This window comes from Nesoenas mayeri (assembly GCF_963082525.1).
Source record: "Nesoenas mayeri genome assembly, chromosome: 1".
Classification (NCBI taxonomy): Eukaryota; Metazoa; Chordata; class Aves; order Columbiformes; family Columbidae; genus Nesoenas; species Nesoenas mayeri.
Window position 1 is genome coordinate 84,733,060 of NC_137541.1, and position 26,177 is coordinate 84,759,236.

Here is a 26,177-nt window from a genome sequence, read left to right on the forward strand (position 1 = left end):
TGTGACACACACAGAGTCCAAATGGGTTTGTGACACACAGACTGTCCCATAGGGTTTGTGACACGTACAGAGTCCAAATGGGTTTGTGATACACAGACTGTCCCATAGGGTTTGTGACACACACGCTGTCCAGGGGTGGTTGTGACACACACGCTGTCCAATGGGGTTTGTGACACACACCCTGTCCAGGGGCGTTTGTGAAGCAGATGCTGTCCAATGGGTTTTTGTCACACAAACTGTCTATGGTAGTTTATGACACACACAGTGTCCAAGGGGGTTTGTGACACACACACTGTCCAATGAGATTTGTGACAGACACGCTGTCCAGAAGTGTTTGTGACACACACACTGTACAATGGGGTTTGAGACACACACACGGTCCAGGTGGGGTTCTGACACACACACTGTCCAAAGGAGTTTCTAACACACATTGTCCAATGGGGTTTGTGACACACACACACTGTCCAATGGGGTTTGTGACACACATACTGTCCAATGAGGTTTGTTACACACACGCTGTCCAGGGGGGTTTGTGACACACACACTGTCCAATGCGGTTTGTGACACAGACGCTGTCCAATCAGGATACTGACGCACACTCTTTCCAATTGGGTTTGTGACACACACACAGTCCGGGGGGGTTGTGACTTACACACACAGTCCAATGGTGTTTGTGACTCATATGCACTTCAATGGGGTTTGTGACACACACACAGAGTCCAATGGGGTTTGAGACACACACACTGTCTAGGGGGGTTTGTGACACACTCGCTGTCCAGGGGGATTTGTGACACACACACTGTCTAGGGGGGTTTGTGATATACTCGCTGTCCAATGGGGTTTGAGACAGAGACACTGTCACTGGGGTTTGTGACACACACACAGGCTTATGGGGTTTGAGACAGAGACACAGTCCAATGGTGTTTCTGAATCACACACTGTCCAATGAGGTTTGTGACACAGACGCTGTTCAATCGGTTTAGTGACATACACACAGTCCAACGGGGTCTCTGACTGACACGCTGTCCAATTGTGTTTGTGACACACACTCTATCGAATGGTGTTTGTGACACACACACTGAACAAAGGGGTTTGTGACACACACACTGTCTAAGGGGGTTGTGACACACGCTGTAAAACGGGGTTTGTGACACACACACTGTACAATGGTGTTTGTGACACACACAGTGTCCAATGGGGTTAGAGACACACACACTGTCCAGGAGGGTTTCTGACACACGCACTGTCCAATGGTGTTTGTGACACACACACTGTCCAATGGGGCTTGTGATACACACACAATTAAATGGGATTTGACACAGACACACTGTCTAATGGTGTTTGTCCCTCACACGCAGTCCAATGGGGTTTGAGACACACACACTGTCCAATGGGGCTTGTGACACACACACAGTTGAATGAGATTTGAGACAGACACACTGTCTAATGGTGTTTGTCACACACACACAGTTTAATGGGGTTTGAGACACACACACTACCTAGGGGAGTTTGTGACACACTCGCTGTCCAATGAGGTTTGAGAGAGAGACACTGTCCGGGGGGGGTGTAACAGACACACAGTCCAATGGGGTTTGAGACAGAGACACTGTCTAATGGGGATTGTAACACACAGACAGTCCAATGGGGTTTGAGACATAGACACTGTCCAATGGTGTTTGTGAAACACACACTCTCCAATGGGGTTTGTGACACACACGTTGTCTACGTGGTTTGTAACAAGCACACTGTCCAATGGTTTTTGTGACACACACATTATCCAGGGGCGTTAGTGACACACACACTGTCCAACGCGGTTTCTGACACACACTTTCCAATGGGGTTTTTGACAGACACGCTGTCCAATGGGGCTTGTGACACATACAGAGTCCAAATGGATTTGTGACACACAGACTGTCCCATAGGGTTTGTGACACGCACAGAGTTTAAATGGGTTTGTGACACACAGACTGTCCCATAGGGTTTGTGACACACACGCTGTCCAGGGGTGGTTGTGACACACACGCTGTCCAATGGGGTTTGTGACACACACCCTGTCCAGGGGCGTTTGTGAAGCAGATGCTGTCCAATGGGTTTTTGTCACACAAACGGTCCATGGCAGTTTGAGACACACACAGTGTCCAAGGGGGTTTGTGACACACATTCTGTCCAATGAGATTTGTGACAGACACGCTGTCCAGAAGTGTTTGTGAGACACACACTGTACAATTGAGTTTGAGACACACACACGGTCCAGGAGGGGTTCTGACACACACACTGTCCAAAGGAGTTCCTAACACACATTGTCCAATGGGGTTTGTGACACACACACACTGTCTAATGGCGGTTTGTGACACACACACTGTAAAATGGGGTTTGTTACACACCCACTGTCCAGTGGTGTTTGTTGACACACAGACTGTCCAGGGGAGTTGTGACACATGCTGTCTAACGGGGGTTTTGACACACACGCTGTCCAATGGTGTTTCTGAAACACACACTGTCCAAAAGTGTTTGTGACACACAAACAGTTAAATGACGTTTGAGACACACAGTCTAATGGTTTTTGTCAGAAAGACACAGTCCATTGAGTTTGAGACACACGCACTGTCTAGGGAGGTTTGCGACACACTCACTGTCCAATGGGGTTTGAGATAGAGACACTGTCCAGGGGAGTTCGTGACACACACATAGTCCATTTCGGTTTGAGACAGACACACTTTCAAATGGGGTTTTTGACACACACACTGTCCAATTGGTTTCGTGTCACACACGTTCTCTAAACTGTTTTATGACAACCTCACTTTCCAATGGCTTTTGTGACACAGACACTGTCCAGGGGAGTCTGAGGCACAAACACTATCCAATGGGGTTTGTGACACACACAGAGTCCAATGGTGTTTGTGACACACACACTGTCCAATGGTGTTTCTGACACACACGCTGTCCAGAGGGGTTTGTGACACACACATTGTCCAATGGGGTTTGTGACACACACTCTCCAATGAGGTTTGAGTCCCACACACTGTCCAATGGGGTTTGAGACACACACGCCGTTCAAAGGGGTTTGTGACACACACACAGTCCAATGTTCTGTGTCACACACTCGCTCTCCACTCGGGTCTGTGACACACACGCTTTCCATTGTGGTTGTTGACACACACACAGTCCAACGGGGTTTGTGACACACACACATTCCAACGGGGTTTGTGACTGACATGCTGTCCAATGGGGAATGTGTCACACAGACGGTCCATGGCGGTTTGTGAGACACCCAGTGTCCAAGGGGTTTTGTGACACACAAAATGTTCAAGGGGAATTCTGACACACACCCTGTCCATGGGGGTTTTTGACACACACTGAAATTTGACTGTGTATGTGTCACAAACCCAATTGGACAGCGTGTATATCGCTAAGCGGCTAAGTGCTCGGCAAGTAAGCTACCACGAGGCATGTCGTACGGAGAAAATACCAACAGATCCTCGGTCCACACATTGTTTCTGATACATGCTTGAACGCAATACGTTCCTGCACGCTGTGGCGTGAGAAATGCAGGACTGGGCAACGTCGTGCAACACGCGGAACGTTGAAAACAAACGGCGCAGCTGTGCACTCACTCCAGCTTAAGAACGAATGGAGCCCGCACCAAGGCACACGCATGTGGACAGACAGTGGTTTGTAGACACAAACGCTTTCACACACACGGTCGTCCAAGTACAGGGACATATCTGCAGGTACCCTCCAAAAGAATATTCTCGTGCAGCCACGTATGCGTGTTGCAGTACGCCAACCATCAACGGACGTGTTTACCCTCAAGCACGTCAGTACGCTTCGCTTACGTCTTTCTGCCCATAGATGGGAGTGGGCGCGCTTGTGGATGTGTGCATGTGTGTGGCCAGGCGTTTGCTTACGCATCAGTTTGTGAAAAGGTAGGTGCTTTTCTCTAGCTGCGTTCGCGTGCACGAGGTGGTGGGTGCACATACCTGGGAGCATGTGGAAAGATTTCTGCTTGGTTTTCAGTGGGGAATCGTGTGTGTTCCCGTGGACAAACAGAAGGCGTAGCAACTAGGTTCCGGCGCAGAAAACGCAAGTTTTCCCATGCGCTCTCTTTCTCTCCCTATAGCGAGTCGTGTATAGAAACCGCTAAGCCTGCGATCCGCAAGTAAGCTGCCACGAAGTATGCCGTACGGAGAGAATACCAACAGATCCTCGGTCCACACATTGTTTCTGATACAGGCTTGAACGCAAATACGTTCGTGCTGCTGTGGCATGAAAGACGTCCGTCAGAATATGTGATTGCGCGCACCGGTGAAATTGCTTGGTTAATCCGTTCAATCCTGGTGTGCGGGGTTTTGAGAACTGGCTCTGTGGAGTCGTCTGTGGAAATGCCGCTGTCGGAACACGCACACTCGGTTGTTTACCAAAATATAGGCAGACGCCTTTTACCACGTCGTTTAGCATGCAGAGGGGTACGTCTGTTCCGAAGAGACAACGGAAACGCGTGTGCACGCATAGAAGAAAAACCCGACCAGGTGCCTTTTTGTGTGAACATGAAACAGCCGTCTATACACTCGCAGACACGTGAACGTGCATCAATGCAGTCACACAGCCACCAGCTTTTGAGCACAGGCTCTGCTGGTTTTGGCACTCTTCAGGCACACTCCTGAAAGCCGCGCACGCTGCTGTTCAGACGCTAAATGGCGTCTTCGGAAACATTTCTCCGGTCGATCTACAGCTCTGATTTCTTCTCGTGTTACTGAGAAATGTCAGCGCAGGGAATCCGTCTCTGTCGAGCACACGTCAATCCCTCTTCGGTTTTCCCCTCTAGACTCTGCCTTGATGATTTCCCTGGTCTCTCTTCACTGGAGCAGTCATGGCTGTGCTGTGTTACACACAGGCACAGCCAAAGCACATCAAGTGTCGAGAGGCACACTCCGCTGAGCTCAACACTAGCACAGATGCACATGTGCGATGAAATCAGCTCACATGCTTGTGGAGAGAAAGACATGGACCCACACGCGTGCAGAGCGACGGATAGCTACAGCAGGCGCTAACGAGCACAGACTGACTTACACGCAGACTGTCCCCACACCAACAGGGACCGCTCTGCAAGTATCCTAGACGTTGATTATCGAATCAACCACACTGACCTGTGCCAAACTCCCAGACACTTACACGCAAGACACAATCTCTCTGACAAGCACACAAGTGTTTGCTCTCAGCTATAGATCAGGGACAATCCTGCGCAGTGCGCCCTGTTGCTCTTTCGCTTTAAGGCATGGTGTGTTTCGTTTCTCTTCTGGTGTCTCAATCTGACCCACAGTGGCAGCAGAGAATAATTTTATTTGACTGTGCGAATGTAAGTTTGTTTCACAATAATAGGGGTCAGTATTGTTTCAGTCTCTTTCTGTGGGGTAGCCTGTCCTTTTGGTAGTTCTAAAATACGGTTTGTGTTTCTCAGAAGAATGCCAAATAAAGTAGCTCCTTTGAGGATTCCTGGTTTAGCTTCATAGCTTTTAGCGAGCATGTTCATCAGCAGAAACATTGTGCTGCTTCAGGCAGTGCATTTGTTTTGGGAAGATGTGATGCCCCACTATCAGTGATTTCTTAAAATCACCTTTGATAATATTGATGTACCAAGGTACTGTTACTGATATATTTTCATTTCTTTCCACTTCCTCATCTCTGTCCTGCCTTATCTATGGTGTGGTATGGATTTGCTCAGGTTTCGGGGAGGCTTGGATGTCACTAGATGTCAAACGGGCACTGAGTCAGTGTATACAAATTTCCGAGGCAAGGAGATCATGTTTCCTGTGTCTACAAAGCTGCCCTTCACAGAGGGAGATTCCCAGCAGGTATTGGAAGGGGAACTAAGGAATTCAGTTGTGTGGCTAAGAGGGGAGGGGTATTCAATGTGGGGCTAGTTAGAGGGGCGAATGCCTAATTGCATAACAGTGGGAATTATAGCTGGAGTAATGGTAAAATTAATTGATGAGGGGTTTGGTTCAACAGATGGACTGAAGATGTTAAATAGACTGGTATTTAAGGGCCCATTGTACTGTTCTACTCTTTTTCACCTGCCTTCTCACTTTATTATTTTTCTGTCTCTAGCTTCAGCGGAAGCGTCACATTGGGAATGACATTGTAGCCATCATCTTCCAGGATGAAAGCACACCTTTTGTCCCTGATATGATTGCTTCTAATTTCCTACACGCTTATGTGGTAGTTCAGCTCACTCATGACACAACTGGGGACACTTTCTACAAGGTGAACAGAGCCAATAGATTCCTCTGTACTGATTTGCTGATATTGATCCTTGAAGTGGAAACCTGTTCTTGGGCTTTTGGAAGAGGTGCGGATTCAGCCAGCTGTCATCCTAACAGCTCTGCTTGCACTTTTAGCAAACTTGATCAATATGGAATATTAATGGTATTTATTTCTTTGGATCAATTTTCAGTGAAAGGCAATAATTAGATCTATTACCAGTAGACCTAGAAATCCAGTAGCTGCCACCATCTCTCCTTGCCCTTCACACACTCTCTGTTCTCTGACCAGGAGTCTCCAGTCTGCTATGCTGTTCTCTATTCTATAGGTTCACATAGGTCCTCCCTATTTAGTGTGGCTGCTGCTATTTAGCAATCTCTGTTCATGTTTGTTGAGTATTCAGATTTCATAAATACATTTTTATCTGGATGGGGCTAGGAGGTGAGGCTGACAAAGACCAAGATTCTGGAATGCAAGTGTTTTACTGCAGGACTGCTTAGTGCCTCTACCTAGCAAACAGAAAATGAAAGAGTAATTCAATCAATTTATTAAGAATCTACACATGGAACTAGAATATACTTGTATGTTTTTCAAAGGGGCTGATGAATTTCTGAAGCTTAAAGCTTGGGAATTGAAGCAGGACAAATTCAGATTTTTTTGTTGTTGTTGTTTTTTACATCAAAGAGCACAAGGAAAAATTTATGCCATTTTGGGGGATGTATTGCTTGCATCATATAAGTCAGGTAAAACTCATTCACCTAACTGAAAGCTATGTCTGCATTGCTCATGCTGCAGAGCACAGCGCTGAGAGGTTGCCCTGCCGGAGACTGCAGCTCAGATGCAGCTGGTTGGCCTAATCTATGGAATTCAAACCAGCTACATCTGCTTCAGGGGATCCCAGAACAGGATTCCCATCTGTCAGGGAAGTGCTACCTGTTTGGGCCCTCCAGTTGAAAGAAGCTCTACTAGAAAACCAATTCCCTGTCTGCAGCTTTTGCACACAGCTCTTTCACTGTAACATGACTCTGTATGGATGCCTATGTAACTTTATGCTCAACTTTCAGTCATGCTGAGAGAGAAGAAAATATACAGAAGCTCAGGTTCTGTGATGTTTCTATTGTAGAAACATTTTAATCAAAGTGCTATGTCTCGTATTATGTAGAAATGTTGATTTGGTCCTTATGCCTTGGAAATCTACAAGAACACCGAGAATATAAAAATTTGGACAGGATACCCATCTCTTTTCCCACCAACAAGTGTGCTGGGAGTGGAGTAACCACCTTCTATTGTTCCTTGTGCTATGGGGAGCCTGGTATATATGATAGCTTCATATTGATCAGGGACATAGCACAAGGAACATTGATAGCTTCATGTTGATGAGGGGCATAGGGTCCTAGTTCTTGTCTTGCTTTCTGTTTTATAGGGCACAGAAATTTACTGGATTTCATTTAATGACATGAGAAAGAGCTGGGGAAGGTTACCGTTTGTCTTGTCTCTTCCTACTATTGTTTTCATCTTTCCCTGTCTGCAATGCCATTGTTTTGGTTACTGTAATAGGGTTGCCTGTATCATTTAATGAAATAGTCCCAGTCAGGACCCTAGAGCCAATGCAGGATTTTCTGTAAAGGCTTTTCAAAAGGGCGTTTAACTCATTCTGCCTTGAGAGTATTCTAGTACTTAAGAGACTGAAGGAAAATTTTTTTCCATCCATTTTCCCATTTACTTAAGCTTTAGTGCCTTGTGGTTAAATTGGAATATTAATGGCATTTATTTATTTGAATCAATTTTTGCAATGAGAAAATTAAAATCATAGAATGTCCTGAGTTGGAAGGGACCCACAGGGATCATCGAGTCCATCTCCTCCTGTTCCTGCATATGACAACCCCACAGTTCACATTGTATGCCTGATGGCACTGTCTAGTCTTTTCTTGAATATTGACAGGCTGTGACACCTCCCTCGGGAGCCTGTTCCAATGCTCCACTACCCTCTGGGTGAAGAACCTTTTCCTCATGTCCAACCTGAACCTCCTCTGGCACATCTTCCTGCTATTCCCTTGGGTTCTGTCATTGGTCACCAGAGAGAAGAGATCAGTGCCTGCCCCTCCTTCTCCCCTTGTGAGGAAGCTGTAGAGCCTCCCCTCTGTTCTGTCCCAACAGATGGGATGAGGGATGAGTTAACTCTGAATGCGACACACGCCCTGACTCAACAGATGAGACCAGGTGTGAGTTAACTGTCGGTTAATTCTGTGCGGTTATGTGAAGTGAATGACAGACAATCACTCCAGGGGTCCAATTCAGTTATGAGTTTTACTAAAAGTATGTGTTGGAATACTAGTTACAGCAAATAGTGGCTTTGCAAAAATAGTTTATGATATCACAGAACTTATCAATACATTAACAGCAAGAGTCCTACTACGAGCCATGTATTGGCAACCATTAGTAGCTATAATATGGGACTTAGAAGAATCCAACAGCAGAGCTTAAGATAATGTTACTCTTATATGTTCAAAAGGAAGAGAGAGAGAAAAAGAGTGGTACAGAGGGAAGGAAAACTAAGGTGTAAGAGAGAGAGAAAGAGAGTAATATATCACCATTCACAGAAGGAGAGACAAAGAAATGGGGGTATAGAAAAAAGGAGAGACGGAAAGAGCAGAGAGAAAGGAAGAAAAAAACAGATGAGGGATCCAGTCACTCTTAGGGCTCCACAGCATGGATGATGAGATGTGTGTATGCCCTCCGGTGTCCCGCAGCGAGGATGCTGGGGTTTGTAGTTTAGGAGGGCAGCATCCTCCGATGTCTAGTCTAGTTCCCGTGGTGAGGCTGGTGGGCTGAGGGTCCTCAGGATGGTGGATTCCCTATCAGTGCTGTTTTAAGCGAGCTTTTTTTATAGCCCTCCGAGTAGAGAAGAGTCTGCGGGGGAAAGGGGTGATTGCGAAAGATCGACAAGTCTCGACAAATCCGGGGCCATGTTGAAGGGTCTGAGCTTTTCCCCTTTGTTTGCCAAGCTGTGCATATCAGAAGATGGAGCTATGTACCCTCCAGCTCATCCCCCACCTCCAGTATTGGCCAGCTGGCCTGGGCTGTGGCTTGTTAGCTTGTTGTTGATATGTAAATCGCAGTTCACCCTATACTGAATGTGTCATCTCCTGTGGCTGGATGAACTAGTTTCGCTACAATGTTTTCAGCCATGATCCTTATCAATACACAACACCCTCCTCCAGGCTGAACAAACCAAGTGACTTTAGCTGCTCCTCATATGGTTTCCCCTCCAAACCCTTCACCAACTTTGTAGCCCTCTTCTGGACACTCTCCAGTATCTTTTTTTATACCGTGGTGCCCAGAACTGCACACAGTGCTCCAAGTGAGGCCACACCAGTGCAGAGGAGAGCGGGACAATCACTTCCCTGGTCCAGCTGGCAATGCTGTGCTTGATGCAACTCAGGACATGGTTGGCCCTCTTGGCAGCCAGGACACACTGGTGGCTCATGTTCAACTTGCTGTTGACCAGAACCCTCAGATGCCTCTCCACGGAACTGCTCTCCAGTATCTTGTTCCCCAGTCTGTATGTACAGCCAGGGCTGCGGTGCCCCAGGTGCAATATCTGGCACTTGCCCTTGTTGAATTTCATGCAGTTGGTGATTGCCCATTTCTCCAATTTGCTCAGATCACTCTGCAGGGCCTCTCTGCATCTGAGAGTGTCAACAGCTCCTCCCAGTTTAGTGTCATTGGCTAACTTAGTATTCCCTCAAGTCCTGTGTCCAAGTCATTTATGAAGACATTGAACAGCACTGGCCCTAAGATGGATCCCTGAGGAACCCCACTAGTGACTGGTCACCACCTGACATAACCCCACTTACTAGAACCCTCTGAGCCCAGCCCATCAGCCAATTACTCACCCACAAGTGTTTTTCCAGCTGTATGCTGGACATCTTGTCCAGGAGGATGCTGTGAGAGACAGTATCAAAGGCTTTACTGAAATCCAAAAAGATCACATCGACAGGCTTCCCTTGGTAAACTAGGTGGGTAACCTTGTCGTAGCAAGAAATTAAGTTTGTTAAGCAGGACTGTGTTGTCATTCAGATGTTTTTCAGTAACTTCTAGAATAATCTTCTCCATAATTTTGCGAGGCACAGATATGATGCTGACATGCCTGACAAAATGCAAGGCAGGATTTTAACTGGTAGATATTTATTGGGAGGGTGTGAGAGGCCTTGTAATTAAGGGTGCTGGCCTATGATGTGAGAAATCTGAACTACCACATCAAACTTGGCAAAAAAAAGCCTGTGAAATATTCTTAATTGCTGTGTGTATCTGGTAAGATAGCTGTGTATAATTACAAGTAAATGGTGTGAAGAGCCAACTGACTATATAAAAACTTCATTACAGTTACTTTTTTGGCATTGATATGTCGGGTAGGAGCACGGTTAAAAAAAAAAAAAAGACAAAAAACCACATGGATATCCTTATCTCTTGCTGAGAAAGTGCTTTTGTATGTGTACCATATGTGTCTCAGAGAGGTGGTGTCACTGAGATACTCCCCTCACTGTGCAGTGTAGTTCCACTGAAAATTCTCTGTCAAAAAAAAGAAAAAAAAAAGATCACTATAATCACATTGACAGAGGTTCTTCTAGTGGAGGTAAATCTTGCCGGCTGAATAGAAGCTTTTTTTTTTTTTTTCCAAATATACTGCTTGTTATTAAAGATTTCTAAAAACCAATTCACTTTATTGGTTTTGTTGCTTTTACTGTGTGCACATCTAGCTGACTGAATTTCTGGAAGATAAATCAGCACATTTATTCACTGAGTTCAGAAAGAGCTGGATGCATGGGATAACATATTTGAGTTCTTTTCGATATGTGAATTATTCAGGAGGGATCAGATATACCATAGTAGTCTGAAGGCTTTGATAGTCTCACTTGTGTTATGATACTTATTTTTTCCCCCTTATATTTTTTCAGGTTTCAGTCACAGCCCGAGATGACGTCCCCTTCTTTGGACCCCCTCTGCCAAATCCAGCCATATTTAGAAAGGTTTGTTTCTCTTGTCCACTGTTAGATGGCAGGGTAATATGGTACATACCCTGGAGTTCTGAGTCAGTGTTGTCAGTCTGGCTACATGACTTTGGAGGTCTAAAGAGCAGAAAGGCAGAGCTTTTCTCATGTGATATTTTTATTATTGTTTTCATTTCTAGTCTAGTCTTCATCCTGTTTTGCAGAGTGCAGAGTTTCGTGAATTCCTTTTGGCCAAGCTCATCAATGCTGAGTACAGCTGCTATCGAGCTGATAAATTTGCTAAATTAGAGGTGGGTCTATTACCTTGTTGTTTGCATTAAAAATTATAAAATTATATTACTGCCAGATTAAGAAAATACAGTATAACTTTTTACTTCTTATTTTGTGTTGCTTAAAAAAGGAAGATGAAATGTTATGATACTTGGCTATGTGATACTTCCTTTGTATTTCACAGCAGGTGTGATAGAATATGAACAGGTACCTCCTAATGTAAAGATCTAATCCTCAAGTAAGAGTGGGAATATGATGCATGCATTTTGCTGGAGGAAATTCTGTTTTAGCTGAAACTCAGTATTGTGCTGCAGGATGTGTACTGATCTCACTGATTTTGGTTCAAGGTACTAAAATTCTGTTCCAGACTCTGCTGCTTACCTGATCTAGAAAAAAATGCCCTCAATTCATGCCTCTTTTTCATCACCTGTAAAAAAAGTACCGGTGTCCTTTATGACTTGCTTTAGAAAGAGTTTAAAATGGCTAGGTACTATTGTAATATGTTCCATAAAATCTAAACCACTAAAACCACATCTAAAACCACTTCATACTGTTTAAAATAATCTTCATGATGTTTGGTTTTGTTTTTGTTTTTTTAAGACAGACGTGAGACATTGCAAAAACAGGAAAAATAATCCCTCCGCCCCCAATAATAGTTGTGTTTTCATTCCTAATGTTGACGCAGAAAAGAACTCGGAGTGCCCTCTTGGAGAGCCTTTTTGAGGAGCTGCAGCTTCGCAGCCGCAGTATGATGGGGTTGCCCATAGGGGAGGATGACAAGATAGAGAATGGCAGTGGGAGCTTCCTTGAGAATTTCAAGGTGAGCCATAGTGGATTGATTCCTTTACCCAGTTGCTCATAATTTTCTCAAGCTCATTGTGTGTCCCTCCAAGGAATATTCACCCTGCTGGTCAGCTGTGCTTAGGGTGAGACAGAAGAAGTCTTTCAATCCAGCAGCCTTTCTCTAGAGCATCTTCAACTGTCCTTTGCCATATGTCTCAAGAAAAATTTTTCCCCTTCCTGTGCGCCTTTCTACAGAGCTACAGTGTGGCTTAGGGTGGAATTCCTTATTGTCCCTAAGAAATGAAATTCTTTATGCTTCATGCTGTCGTCTAATGTTAGACGAGGTGTCACTCCATGACTTACAGAAAAAGGAATGAGTGTTTGCAAGAGGAATAGTAATACCTAGTAGCAAGCAGCTTTCAGTTCCTACAGCATATCTCTTTCACTTAATTTTCCTCATAACTGAAATATTTGCAAGAGCCACTGCAAGAGCGTTTCTAATGTATCTGTGAGTGTACCATCTAGAGAAACTGTGATGCTTTACTTACTCTCTAAAAGCCAGAGATAATTTACTTTCTTTTGTTCAGTGTAGATTACACTTTGTTCTTTTTCTTTTTCTTTTTTTTTTTTTTTTAATCAGGTGGCAGAACTTATTTTAAAAGTGATCAAGATGATACGAGATAGGAAAGTTTTTGTACAAACAGGAAAACTGAGTTTTGAACTGAGAATCTCATATCATTTTCCTATCTACTTTTCCTCTCCCACTTCTGTGGAAGTGCCTCACCACTTCTTTTGTGTAAGTTAGCTGTCTGGACAGAGAAATACGTTATTTCTTCAGATGACCATGGTGGGCTAGTTAGAGTTGTTAAGGGCTGTCAAACTAATCCATTTACATATAGTTATATGCGTAGCTTTGGTCAGAACTGGGATGCTTTGATGAGGTGTGTTTTTACATACAATCAGTCTATCCTGCTTTGCTGCTAAACAGGAATTTCCTACCCATCTGGGTCTTACACTAATTATCCCAAAATGTCCTTTTCTGACTTATAGCAGATGCTGTGATTTGCATGTCATGTAGACATATGACCTTTGCAGAAGGCTGGAAAAGGCTGAGTAAACTCAAAAATAGCTTTTCCAGATGCTGCAGACTTTAGTATGGCTCCTTTCCCTTTGGAACCAACACCCAAGTTCATGCAAGACTGAACCTTACAGTCTTGAACAGGAGTTTGATTTTCTGTTTTGTAGCCTGTACTGGGTAAGAATTCTTCAGATTATGCTGTCTTATCCAATCTGCTGGGATACTGGTAGGGAATCTCTATTTTTTGCAACAGGAAAAGGGAAGTGAAAGTAGAGAATAAACTTGAGGAAGAGATCTCCACTGGCAGTGAGCTCCATGAATTGGCTAGGACCAAAAATGGGTAATATCTAAGATGCTGTCTTCTAGGAATTAGGATTTCTGTGGTTTTGGTGCTGGTTTATCACACCTTTCCACCCAAACTGTGGTACTTTTCCTACTGCTCTACTGTGTGCAGGTCTATATGTGTATCTGTGTTTGTTTGTTTCCCTGCTTCCCCACTGTTCAGCGGGTGATTAGAGGCCGCAGCCAGAGCCTGGATACCATGGGGATATCCATGAGAAAGCAGCAGCCAGCCACCCTGCCCAGCCGCCCAGCTACACCTGGCCTTGCCCTCAGCCAGAGTGTCACCGAGGGCCCTAAGGCCATTGCTGCGGTAAGGTATTTGAGTGGGCTGTAAGAAGAAACCTGGCATACCTTTGTGAGCCATCCATACATTCTTAGTTCTCTTTCCCTATTAGTTTGTCCTTTTGTCTTTCTGTGAATGTCTTTCTGTTGTACAATCCCATCTCACAAGTGGTGACAGCACGTGTTGCAATCTGTTTTGTCTGTGCCTATCTCTAGCCTCAGTTCATGTGTAAACTAGAGCTGAGATTGATGCAGACTGGGAGGAGAAAGCCAAACATGATTCTGCATCAGATATCTATCCTGGATTAGATCCTGTATGTTGCCATACCTTAAAAAAATGCATGTACTGTGGTTTGACTAGAATGGTGCTGTATTCTCATATGGCAAGAGCTGAGAATATAAAGACACTAGATCTGTTCCATTTTCTTCAATTTCACCAATCAGATTCTTTTCTGTAATATAAACAGGTGTGCAATGCTTATTCAAGGTGCGTTTTTGCTGTAAACATAATTTGTATGTTGGGAACAAATAGCAGAGTTAATAAAGTTTGGGGTGAGAAAGAGTGAATATTTCTAGTCACTATCAAAGGCTTTCTTATTTGATAAGGATACCAAACGTATGTGATCAGTGTGAGCATAACAAATCCATGACAAATGTTACCAGAAAAGGATCCATGTTTCTGATACTGGAATTATGGTCACTTTGGCCAAAGTGCATCTAGCTGATTATGGTCTTTGCACTAGTGATGTCAGTATACAGGCAAACTACAAAAACACATCTCTGAGTAAGCCAAGAAGGTTCCTTTCAGTATGGAAATTTATTGGTGACAGTTTCCTCAGTTGTATGCATTCCTTATGTCAGCACAACTAATTCACAGCGTAGTAATGATGAGTTTGCTGCCTCCTTCTCTCCTTTAACTTCTATTTTTCTCTGCCTTCCTGATTCTGCCTCTCCTTCTCTCATCACATGGGGATACCTCCCTTCCTGAGCCTCTTTCTCTGTATAGTGGCTGTGTATCTTGTTCTGACTTTGTTTCTGTATCTTTCAGTCTCTTTCTTGTACCACCTTTGTAAGCCCTAGATTATGTTTCTCACTGACAGAAAGTACTCCTTGCACCAGTGGAGCTGAGCTGTTCTATTGTATTGCAAAGCAAAGGAGAGGATCTGGATCCACATTGCAAACTCTCTTCCATGCTTTCAGTTCTCCACAGTGTTTCCCGTCATGTTTCCCGCTCTCTTTTCTGTCACACTTTCCTTTTTTCTAGTCTTTTGCCTTGCCTGGTAGGAGCCCCTCACGTACTCGAGCTAGCTGGTTCCATGGGCGACGGAGTAGTGCCATTGGCATTGAGAACATACGGGAGGAAAAGAGGTATGAGCCGTGGGAAGATGAGACAAAGACAGAAAAAAAAAAAAAAAACATAGAAGGAGATGAGAAAGGGGAGATAGAAAGGCATGTATAAGGACAGAAAGGTAATTGACAGGAATGAGTATGGAAATGGAAATGGTTGGAATGGGAAGAAAAGCCTCATTATGAGTTAATGGAGAAATGGACAATTGACAGAAACAAACAAAACAAAAAGGGCTCTTTGTAAAGGAGAATAATCAATATGAGTGGAAGAAGGGAGGAAATGGGTGGAGGAACATAGTAATGTCACTCTTAAATATTGTGCAATATGTTCCAGGACTCCTGGTTCTCCTGTTCTGTATTCATCACTTTCAGATAACAATCAGATTAAAGGCTTCTATTTGGCAAGGGAGAATTGGGTGCTTGGTTGGTTGTTTGGTTTTGTGTCAAAAAGTTCAAATAGACAAAACTTCTGATACCTTGAAAAAAAAGGATTTTTTAAAAAAAGCTTTAAGTCAAAACAAATTAGATGGTGTGAGAAATACTTAAAGGGTAACATACAGGTTCAAGGAGTGATTTGGCATATTTGACAGAATTTTAACCATTCAAAAGTTGTCTGTTGGTCACAAGAGATTTAGTTAAATCAAATTTGTCTCAGTTCTTGCTGAGGCTCCTTTTCAAGATTATACAGAGTTTCAGAAGTCACAAGAGTGCTCTGCATCTAATATACATTTTTTCCAGGTGCAAGAATTCCGGGGGACAGCTTACAGACTCAGCGTAAAAGGGGGAAAAAAGCTATCTTTAATGTGGAAAATAGTGATTTCACAACAGGAAGAATTACTACATTTTCCCTTCTAGGTATTCCCTTGGACCTTTCTTTAATGAGATGCCTAGGACCTAATCTGAATAAAAATAGTATAGAATACAGTATAGAACCTTCTTTGAGAAAAATTAAATCTGAGACAACTTCCATGTAACAGTCTAAGCCAACACAGTAGCCATAGCTCCTCACTACTTTGAATAGTTTTGTACCTTATGCAGCTGCACCTGCCAACCCATTACATTGTGTACAACATTATTCACTATCCTCTTAAAAGATCTGTAAAAGTTTTCTACAATAAGGAAAATCCCTAGATTTCTTTTCTTTCTGTTTTGTTTTTGTTTGGTTGGTTTTTGTTTTGGTTTGGTTTTTCCCCTGGCCTTTGCTAGGAGGGAATTGGTAAGTTATTTGGTTTATTTAGCTTTCCTTTTGTTTATTTGTAATCGTATTATAGATATGAGGAACAGTGAGCCTTATCTTGTGTTCTGTGAAAAACTATTTGGTTGATTCTTGAAGGTGCAGTTTAACCAGCAACTGGTCTGTTCTAATGGTTCAATGCCACTGAAAAGCAGTCCCACTAACTCTTTCAACTACCCAATCCTGTCCTATTCCTTGTGATGGCTCAGATGTTCAGTGAACTCTTCATGGAACTGATTCAGCCCATTAATCTAACAGAAAAAGTATCAACTTTCACTGGATTGTCTGCCAGGTTCTGCCATGAACTGGTTCATGGATGAGTCTGATGGGTACCTGGGCTGATGGGAAGTACACTCAGCAAGAATGGGGGAGACTGGAGCAGTCTCTCTGGCAGAAGAGAGATTAACACACTGTGTGTGACTTCACCCTGAAGCTGTAGTTTAATGGTATGCAGGCTCTGACAGCAGAGCTGACCCAGGAGGAACTTTGTGAGCTCCATCACTGAAGCCACAAAACTCACCCAAAAAAACCCTGAGTTTTCCAATCCTTAATTAAACATGCCCCACTTTTCAGTTACTTACACAGACAGCTTGCTTCAGAAGTATCTTGACAAGTACTAGTAGCAACAAAACTATTGTAACCATCCTGAAACAGAAATTTGCTGGATCCTTTTTCTTTGTGCAATAAATACATTAACTCTCTAATCAATCCTAAAACTTTCTAAGACCAATGAAATGGGGAGGGTAGAAGAAAAAGAGGAAGAATTAAAAGAGAGTACAGAAATTAATTTTAACTTTTATATCAATTCAAAAGGAGCTTAAAGCTGGCCATTTCTAATATATTGCCCTCAACAGGTCACATGTGAGGAACCTACTCTTCTCAACACAACTGTACTTTCATGTGTATATGAAAGATCCAGCTTTGTAATTGTGGCTGGTAAGAAAGTGTTAGAATAGATAGTAGTTAACTCTGACCATGGGGTACAGCTGGTTTCTATTTTTTCCCAACAGAGGCACTGCAGAGAGGATACGGAAGGTGCTGGACAGTCCAGGAACTTTCTTTGACCTGAAGTCTGATGGATCCTCCAGTCCCAGCTCTCCAGAATTCCCCAGGAGGATAAGCAAGTGAGTTGAAAATAATTTTAGTATTTGAAATACACTCACTGTGTCTGGTATTGACTTAAGCATGGTGCATGTCTTGCTCTCTTGGAGGATTTACTAAGATTGCCCACACCAGGCATTGCAGTATCTTAAAAGTTGTATGTCTGGCCATGGAACAGTAATTCAAGCATGCAAGTAAGTAAGTCAGCTTTCTTAAACAGCCAGTGAATAAAGATTGAACCATTTAAAGGTGATTTGGCTGTATCTTTACTGTAATGTTAGTTTGCATCCAACAGGATACACAAAGCCCTAGCAGTTCAGTTGTCCATGCTTACTCATGTATTTTTTTCCTCTGTAGTTTACTCTGGGTTGATTTTGGAGCTTCATGGAGAAGCTTGGACAAGGGTTTGTTGGAATGTTGAGTTGTGTTCAAGTTCTGCCCCTTCAAGCAGGATTCACGCTGCTGCTCCAAACCAGTCTGAACTACTAGTCTGTTTTCAGTCCCCCCAAAGTGTTACAGTGGGGTTTCATGTGTTGCACCTAAGTTTCATCGCTAAAGTACGCCATACCATACCTAGTGTACTCCTGCAAAATACTTCACGTGGTAGTCTGCAAAATAGTTCTTCAGTTTCTGGTGGTCAAAAACTATATAAAAATGTACTTTCCTGGTAGTGCATCTTTGCTGTTGCTAAGCTGCATTATGCTGGGATGTGATCCTATCTAGGATACTTCAGGACTTAATGGAAACTATACATTTACATTTACAAGATTCCAGAGCAGCCTGTCTCTAAATCCAGGACTGCAGCTGACTTTCTGGAACAGCTTGCCACACCTGATTTTTTTCATGAGAACTTGGATGAGACCTGTGGCAAAAAGGGCACTGAGTACTTTGTAGTAAGGCATGTCCCTTTCTCAGGACTGGGGCTGCTCTAGGAAACTTTCGGGAAATGCTCTAGAGCCAGGCCTCTGTGTTGCTCCAGGTGCCAAGTCTGATAAGGAAGGGCCTTCCTTCCAGGTAGATCCAAAGCTCCATAAGAATTGCAGGCTGGTGACTATCTGCAGTAGTTCAGCTGTGCGACTACCCAAAATGTTGTCACAGCCAAGGTGCAGAGTTCTGGTAAATATGTTTTTGTGATACTAGTTTTTGGTTTAGGTGGGTGTCCAAAATTTTGGTGGAGGATGAGAGCACAGCTAGGAGATATAGACCATTTAAGATGCTAGCTCTGGCAGCAAAGGATAAGAGAGAATGCAGGACATGGAATCACTGATTGGTCAGCAACTCCTTCCAGCCTTACCACATTATTCTACCTCCCCATCCTCATACTGCCTGGGACCTTGTTAATGAATTAGAGGTTCACACGTGAAGGACTCTTGCTCTGATTAGGCAGATGAAGTAACCTTGCATAATCAGCAAGAATTCTGCCTAGTAAGAAAACATCTCATAATTTGGTTAGTCCTGGTTAGCATACTGTAGAATGTGTGCATGTCCTGGAAGAAAATGATGAAGCTTTCTTGACATCTGTTCCTGATTTCTACATTTGATGGCGGGCTTCATCCACTTCCCAGCCCCCAGTGTCTATTCATCAGCTGAGGTGAACCAGATGCAATGGCTGTTTCAAATTGATATGACATGCTTTCAGAGAGCAAACATACCATGGGATTTCACTGACAATACTTGCATGAATATTGTTTATGCACATGAGGCATGACCTGTACGATTTGGCAGTCTATTTCTGTCACCAGGATTCTCTCTGAGCATCTTTTTCCAGTCCTGGATCCAAAACCACTTGTACAATCACCAGAAGAAGTCTTTTCACAGTTGTGGTAGTTTAGCTCTTTCCTGGACAGTTTGTTTACAAGGTGGGATGTAACATGGAGTTTAGTACAACTGGTGATTAGCCAGAGTTAGAGTTGTAATTTCAGAGTTAGGGACCAGCCCTAAAGGGCGCAATCCATCAATATTGTTGGAGTGACTGGGGGATCCCAGGAACTGACTGTTGTAGAGGCTGAAATGAGCCTAACTGGAAAAAACTGGGAAAAGCATCCCATTGTGACTGGTCCAGATGCTCCATGCATCCTTGGCATAGACTACCTCAAGAGAGGGTATTTTAAGGACCCAAAAGGGTATAGGTGGGCATTTGGTATAGCAGCTGTGGACACTGAGAAAATTGAACAGCTGTCTGATTTGCCTGGTCTTTCAGATGATCCTTCTGTTGTAGGACTGCTGATGGTTGACGATCAGCAGGTGCCAACTGCTAGCACGACAGTGCATCGCCGGCAATATCGCACCAATCGAGACTCTTTGATTCCTATCCAGAAGTTGATCCGTCAATTGGAAAGCCAGGGTGTGATCAGTAAGACTCGCTCACCTTTTAACGGCCCAATCTGGCCAGTGCGTAAGTCTAGTGATGAGTGGAGACTAACTGTGGACTATCGTGGCCTGAATGAAGTTACGCCACCACTGAGTGCTGCTGTGCCTGACATGCTAGAACTGCAATTTGAACTGGAGTCAAAGGCAGCTAAGTGGTATGCTACAATTGACATTGCTAATGCATTTTTCTCTATTCCTGTAGCAGCAGAGTGCAGGCCGCAGTCTGCTTTCACCTGGAGAGGCATCCAGTACACGTGGAATCGCTTGCCCCAGGGGTGGAAACACAGTCCTACCATCTGCCATGGACTGATCCAGACCACGCTGCAGCAAGGTAAAGCTCCAGAACACTTGCAGTATATTGATGACATCATCGTATGGGGCGACACAGCGAAAGAAGTCTTCAAGAAAGGTGAGAGAATAATTCAGATTCTTTTGGATGCTGGTTTTGCCATAAAACGAAGCAAGGTCAAGGGACCTGCACGAGAGATCCAGTTTTTAGGAATAAAATGGCAAGATGGCCGTCGCCAGATCCCAATGGATGTGATCAACAAAATTGCTGCAATGTCTCCACCTACTAATAAAAAGGAGACACAGACTTTCTTGGGCATTGTAGGTTTTTGGAGAATGCATATTCCTGACTACAGCCAGATTGTGAGCCCTCTCTATCGAGTGACTCGTAAAAAGAACCAATTTGAGTGGGGCCCTGAACAACGACAAGCCTTTGAACAAATTAAGCGTGAGATAACTCATGCGGTGGCCCTTGGACCAGTTCGGACTGGACTAGATGTTAAAAACGTGCTCTACACTGCAGCCGGAGATAATGGACTTACCTGGAGCCTTTGGCAGAAAGCACCAGGAGAAACCCGAGGTCGACCCTTAGGTTTTTGGAGTCGAGGATACAAAGGATCTGAGGCCAACCATACTCCAACTGAAAAAGAGATACTAGCAGCATACGAAGGAGTTCGAGCTGCTTCAGAAGTGATCGGTACTGAAGCACAGCTCCTCCTAGCACCTCGACTGCCGGTGCTGAGCTGGATGTTCAAAGGGACGGTTCCCTCTCCACATCATGCGACCGAAGTTACGTGGAGTAAATGGATTGCATTGATCACACAACGAGCTCGAATTGGAAGTCCCAATCGCCCAGGGATCTTAGAAGTGATTACAGATTGGCCAGAAAGCAAAGACTTTGGGATGTCTCCAGATGAGGAGGAAGTAAAACGTGCTGAAGAAGCACCACCGTATAATACTCTTTCAGAGACTGATAAGCAGTATGCACTGTTCACAGATGGATCCTGTCGTCTTGTAGGAAAACATCGAAGGTGGAAAGCTGCTGTGTGGAGTCCCACACGACAAGTTACAGAAGCCACTGAAGGACAAGGTGAATCTAGTCAGTTTGCAGAAGTGAAAGCCATCCAGCTGGCTTTGGACATTGCTGAACGAGAAAAGTGGCCAATACTTTATCTCTATACTGACTCATGGATGGTAGCAAATGCCTTGTGGTGGTGGCTACAGCAATGGAAGAAAAGCAACTGGCAGCGCAGAGGTAAACCCGTTTGGGCTGCCACACTGTGGCAAGACATTGCTGCTCGGCTAGAGAGCCTGCCTGTGAAAGTTCGTCATGTAGATGCTCATGTGCCTAAAAGTCGAGCCACCGAGGAACATCTAAACAACCAACAAGCGGATCAAGCTGCTAAAATTAAAGTAGCTGAGGTGGACTTGGACTGGCAACATAAAGGTGAACTTTTCCTAGCTCGGTGGGCCCATGATGCTTCAGGGCATCAAGGTAGAGATGCAACATATAAATGGGCTCGCGATCAAGGGGTGGATCTAACTATGGACACTATTTCACAGGTTATTCATGAATGTGAAACTTGTGCCGAAATCAAACAAGCGAAACGGTTAAAGCCTGTATGGTATGGGGGGCGATGGTTAAAGTATAAGTATGGAGAAGCTTGGCAGATCGATTATATTACACTTCCACAAACACGTCAAGGTAAGCGTTATGTACTTACAATGGTGGAAGCAACCACTGGATGGTTGGAAACATATGCTGTACCTCATGCTACAGCCCGAAATACTATCTTGGGCCTTGAAAAGCAAGTCCTTTGGCGACATGGTACGCCAGAAAGAATTGAATCAGACAATGGTACTCATTTCAAAAACAGTATTATAGACAATTGGGCAAAAGAACATGGTATTGAGTGGGTATATCATATTCCATATCATGCACCAGCCTCTGGGAAAATTGAAAGGTACAATGGTTTGCTAAAAACTACACTAAAGGCACTTGGTGGTGGAACCTTTAAAAACTGGGATTCACATTTAGCAAAAGCCACTTGGTTGGTCAACACCAGGGGATCAACCAATCGAGCCGGGCCTGCCCAATCAGAAATTCTACGGACTGTAGAAGGAGATAAAGTCCCTGTAGTACACATGAAAAATATGTTAGGAAAGGCAGTCTGGGTTACTCCTGCCTCAGGCAAAGGCAAGCCCATTCGTGGGATTGTTTTTGCCCAGGGACCTGGCAGCACCTGGTGGGTGATGCTTAAGGATGGAGAAGTTCGGTGTGTACCTCAAGGGGATTTGAGCTTAGGTGAAAATATTCAATACTGAACTGCATGATGTGAATTGTCGTACTAACAGTATTTAATAAGTGTCTTTCAGATCAAGACAGGGATGATGAAACTAGAGCTAGCTTCTTCGAGTGGCGTCTGACAACTTCTTCGAAGTTGATGTCTTTAACCCACAAACAGTGGTCATGAAATGCACTTGTACCATTTTTCCTGCCCTGGGAGACTGTTGTGACAAAATGAACTTAATGAACTTTTTAAAGGATGGTCCACTGATTAAGATTAATTACTCCTGGGTATATATGTACATATGTATATATATATATATAGTAGTAGTGATTCATTAGATTGTATTGATAGATTGTATTGATAAGATCTAAGCATTCAGTGAATGGCATATTATAAGGGGTGGAATGTCCTGGTTTTGTTAAAAACAAGTTTCTCTTTCAGTGAATTTTGCCTGTCAGCTAAAGCCTTCATATTAACTGCATTTTCCTGGAGAACCAGACACATGTTTTGGTAAAACCTAGCAATGGAATGCAAACTTATTGATAAGCATGGATGGACATCTCGCGAGAGGGGCGACGAGGAACAACTGACCAACTGTGTATAACATTCCATTCACGTGAATACTTCATATAAAATGGGAGATCACAAGGATCTCGGCCCTTCTTTTCCCTTTTCCCTATGGCCGACATTAGGAGAGGACCTTGCTAGTCGTCCCTGCGAACTGAGGCCTAGTGACAGACTGAATCCAGCTCTGGTTGGCTGTGGAGTCTAACCCAGGACTTTGGGTGCTGGCTCTGCAGTTGCTGAGACTTTCAAGATTGGTTTTGTATATTTTGTATTATTTTCTCTATTCTTATTAGTAGCATTAGTAAAACATCTTTAATTTTTTTAACTGTCTTCTCTCTGTCCTTCTTTTTCTCTCCTGATCACCTGTCCTGAGTGGAAGGGGGGAGAGGGAGGGGCAAAAGGGGGGAGTCGGGGGGGAAGAGGGGGTTAACAATACATCTGCCAGGGTTTTATTGTCACCTCGCAATCTTAACCCTCGACAGCGACACAAACACTGTGGAATGGGGTTTGTGAAACACATGAAGTCCAATTGGTTGTGTGAAACACAAAACTTCCCAATGGGGTTTGTGACACACATATGCTGTCCTACTGGGTTTGTGACACACACACTGTCCAGTGGGGTTTGTAACACACACACACTGTCCAATGGAATTAGTGACACACACGCTGTCCAATGGGGGTTTGTGGTAAACACACAGTCCAATGCGGTTTGTGACACACACGTTGTCAAATGAGTTTGGTGACACACACAATGTCAAGGTGGTTTGTGACACACACACTGTCCAATGGGGTTTCAGACACACACACGGTCCAAATGGGTTTCAGATACACACACTGTATAGGGGGTTTGTGACACACACTCTGTCCAATGAGGTTTGTGACATGCACACTCTCCAATGGGGTTTGTGACACACAAACTGTTCAATGCTGTTTGTGACACACATGCTGTCGTATCGGGTTTGTGACATACACGCTGTCCAATGGGGTTTGTGACACACACTGTCCAATAAGGTTTGTGACACACATGCTGTCAGTGGGGTGTTGACACACACAGTGTTCAGGGGGGTTTTTTAAAAACACAGTGGGGTTTGTGACACACACACAGTCCAAACGGGTTTGAAACACACACACTGTTTAGGAGGTTTGTCACACACACGCTGTCAAATGGTGTTGGTGACACACACTGTGTACAGGGGGGTTTGTGACACACACGATGTCCAATAGGGTTTGAGACACACTCTCTGTCTAAAAGGTTTTGTGACACAAAGCCTGTCCAGGGTCGTTTCTGGCACACACGCTGTCCAGGGGTGTTTGTCACACACACAGTGTCCAGTCAGGTTTGTGACACACACGCTGTTCATTGGGGCTTGTTCCAGACTCAGGGTCCAATGGTTTATGTGACACACACACTGTTTAATGGTGGTTGTGACACACGCACTATCCAAAGGGGCTTGTTACCCACAAAAACTGTCGAAGGGGGTTTATGAAATACACACTGTCCATGGGGGTTTATGAAATACACACTGTCCATGGGGGTTCATATGTTTGAGATACACACACTGCTTTTGGGGTATGTGACACACATGCTGGCCAAAGGGTTTTGTAATACACATGCTGTGGAATAGGGTTTGTGACACGCATGTTGTCCAAAGGGTTTTGTGACACACACACTGTCCAATGCGCTTTTGAGACTCACACTGTCCAGGGGGTGTTGTGACAAACACAGTGTCCAATGGGGTATGTGTAACACGCACAGTCCAAATGGGTTTGAGATACACACACTGTCCAACGGGGGTTTGTGACACACACGCTGTCCAATGGGCTTTGTGACACACACATTCTCTAATTGGGTTTGCGACGCACATGCAGTCCAAAGGGGTTTGTGACACACACACTGTCCATGGGGGTTTGTGACATACACACTGTCAAATAAGGTTTATGACACACACACTGTCCAATGTGGTATGTGACACACACACACTCCAGTGGGGTTTTAGACACACACACTTCCTAGGGGGTTTGTGACACACACACTGTCCAATGGGGTTTGTGACACGCTCACTGTCCACCGTGGTTTGTGACACACATGCTGTCCAATGGGGTTTGTTACTCACATGTTCTCCAGTGGGGTTTGTGACACACATGATGTCCAAAGGGGTTTGCGACACACACACTGTCCAATCGGGTTTGTGAAAAACAAGCTGTTCAATGGGGTTTGTGGCTACACACGCTGTTTAATGGGATTTGTTACACACACGGTGTCCAATGTAGTTTGTGCAATGCACAAAGTCCAATGGTGCTTGTGACACACACACTGTGAAATGGTGTTTGTTACAGACACACTGTCCAATGGGGTTTGTGACACACACAATGTCCAATGTGGTTTGAGAAACACACACTGTCCATGGGGTCTGTGACACATACACTGTCAAATAGGGTTTATGACACACACTGTCCAGGGGGGTTTGTGACAAACAGACTGTCCAATGGGTTATGTGACACACACACTCCAATGGGGTTTGAGACACACACTGTGTCTAGGGGGTTTGTGACACACATACTGTCCAATGGGCTTTGTGACACACACGCTGTCAAGGGGGGATTGTGACACATACACTGTCCAATGGGGTTTGTGACACACACGTTGTCCAATGGGGTTTGTGACACACGCACTGTCCATGGAGGTTTTTGACACACAAAGTCCAATGGTGCTTGTGACACACACACTGTGAAATGGTGTTTGTTACAGACACACTGTCCAATGGGGTTTGTGACACAAACACTGTCTAATGCGGTTTGTGAAACACACACTAAGTCCAATTGGGTTTGTGACACACAAAACTGTCCAATGGGGTTTTTGACACACACATGCTGTCCTATTGGGTTTGTGACACACACGTGCTGTCCTATTGGGTTAGTGACACACACGCTGTCCAGGGGCGTTTGTGTGA

At 44.3% G+C, this 26,177-nt stretch overlaps 1 protein-coding gene across 1 annotated transcript in view; it reads left to right on the forward strand.

The window, feature by feature from the left end:
• Positions 1 to 5,708: 5,708 nt before the first annotated feature.
• LOC308041820 (rap1 GTPase-activating protein 1-like) overlaps positions 5,709 to 26,177 on the forward strand; it is a gene marked incomplete at both ends in the record, with an annotated part of 270,379 nt that continues 249,910 nt past the window's right edge. The window contains 8 exons of the mRNA XM_080346748.1: positions 5,709 to 5,852; positions 6,109 to 6,264; positions 11,220 to 11,291; positions 11,477 to 11,563; positions 12,229 to 12,363; positions 13,910 to 14,056; positions 15,293 to 15,396; positions 17,620 to 17,733. Coding sequence (XP_080202874.1) covers positions 5,709 to 5,852; positions 6,109 to 6,264; positions 11,220 to 11,291; positions 11,477 to 11,563; positions 12,229 to 12,363; positions 13,910 to 14,056; positions 15,293 to 15,396; positions 17,620 to 17,733 — 959 coding nt within the window. The remainder of the gene's footprint in view (positions 5,853 to 6,108; positions 6,265 to 11,219; positions 11,292 to 11,476; positions 11,564 to 12,228; positions 12,364 to 13,909; positions 14,057 to 15,292; positions 15,397 to 17,619; positions 17,734 to 26,177) is intronic.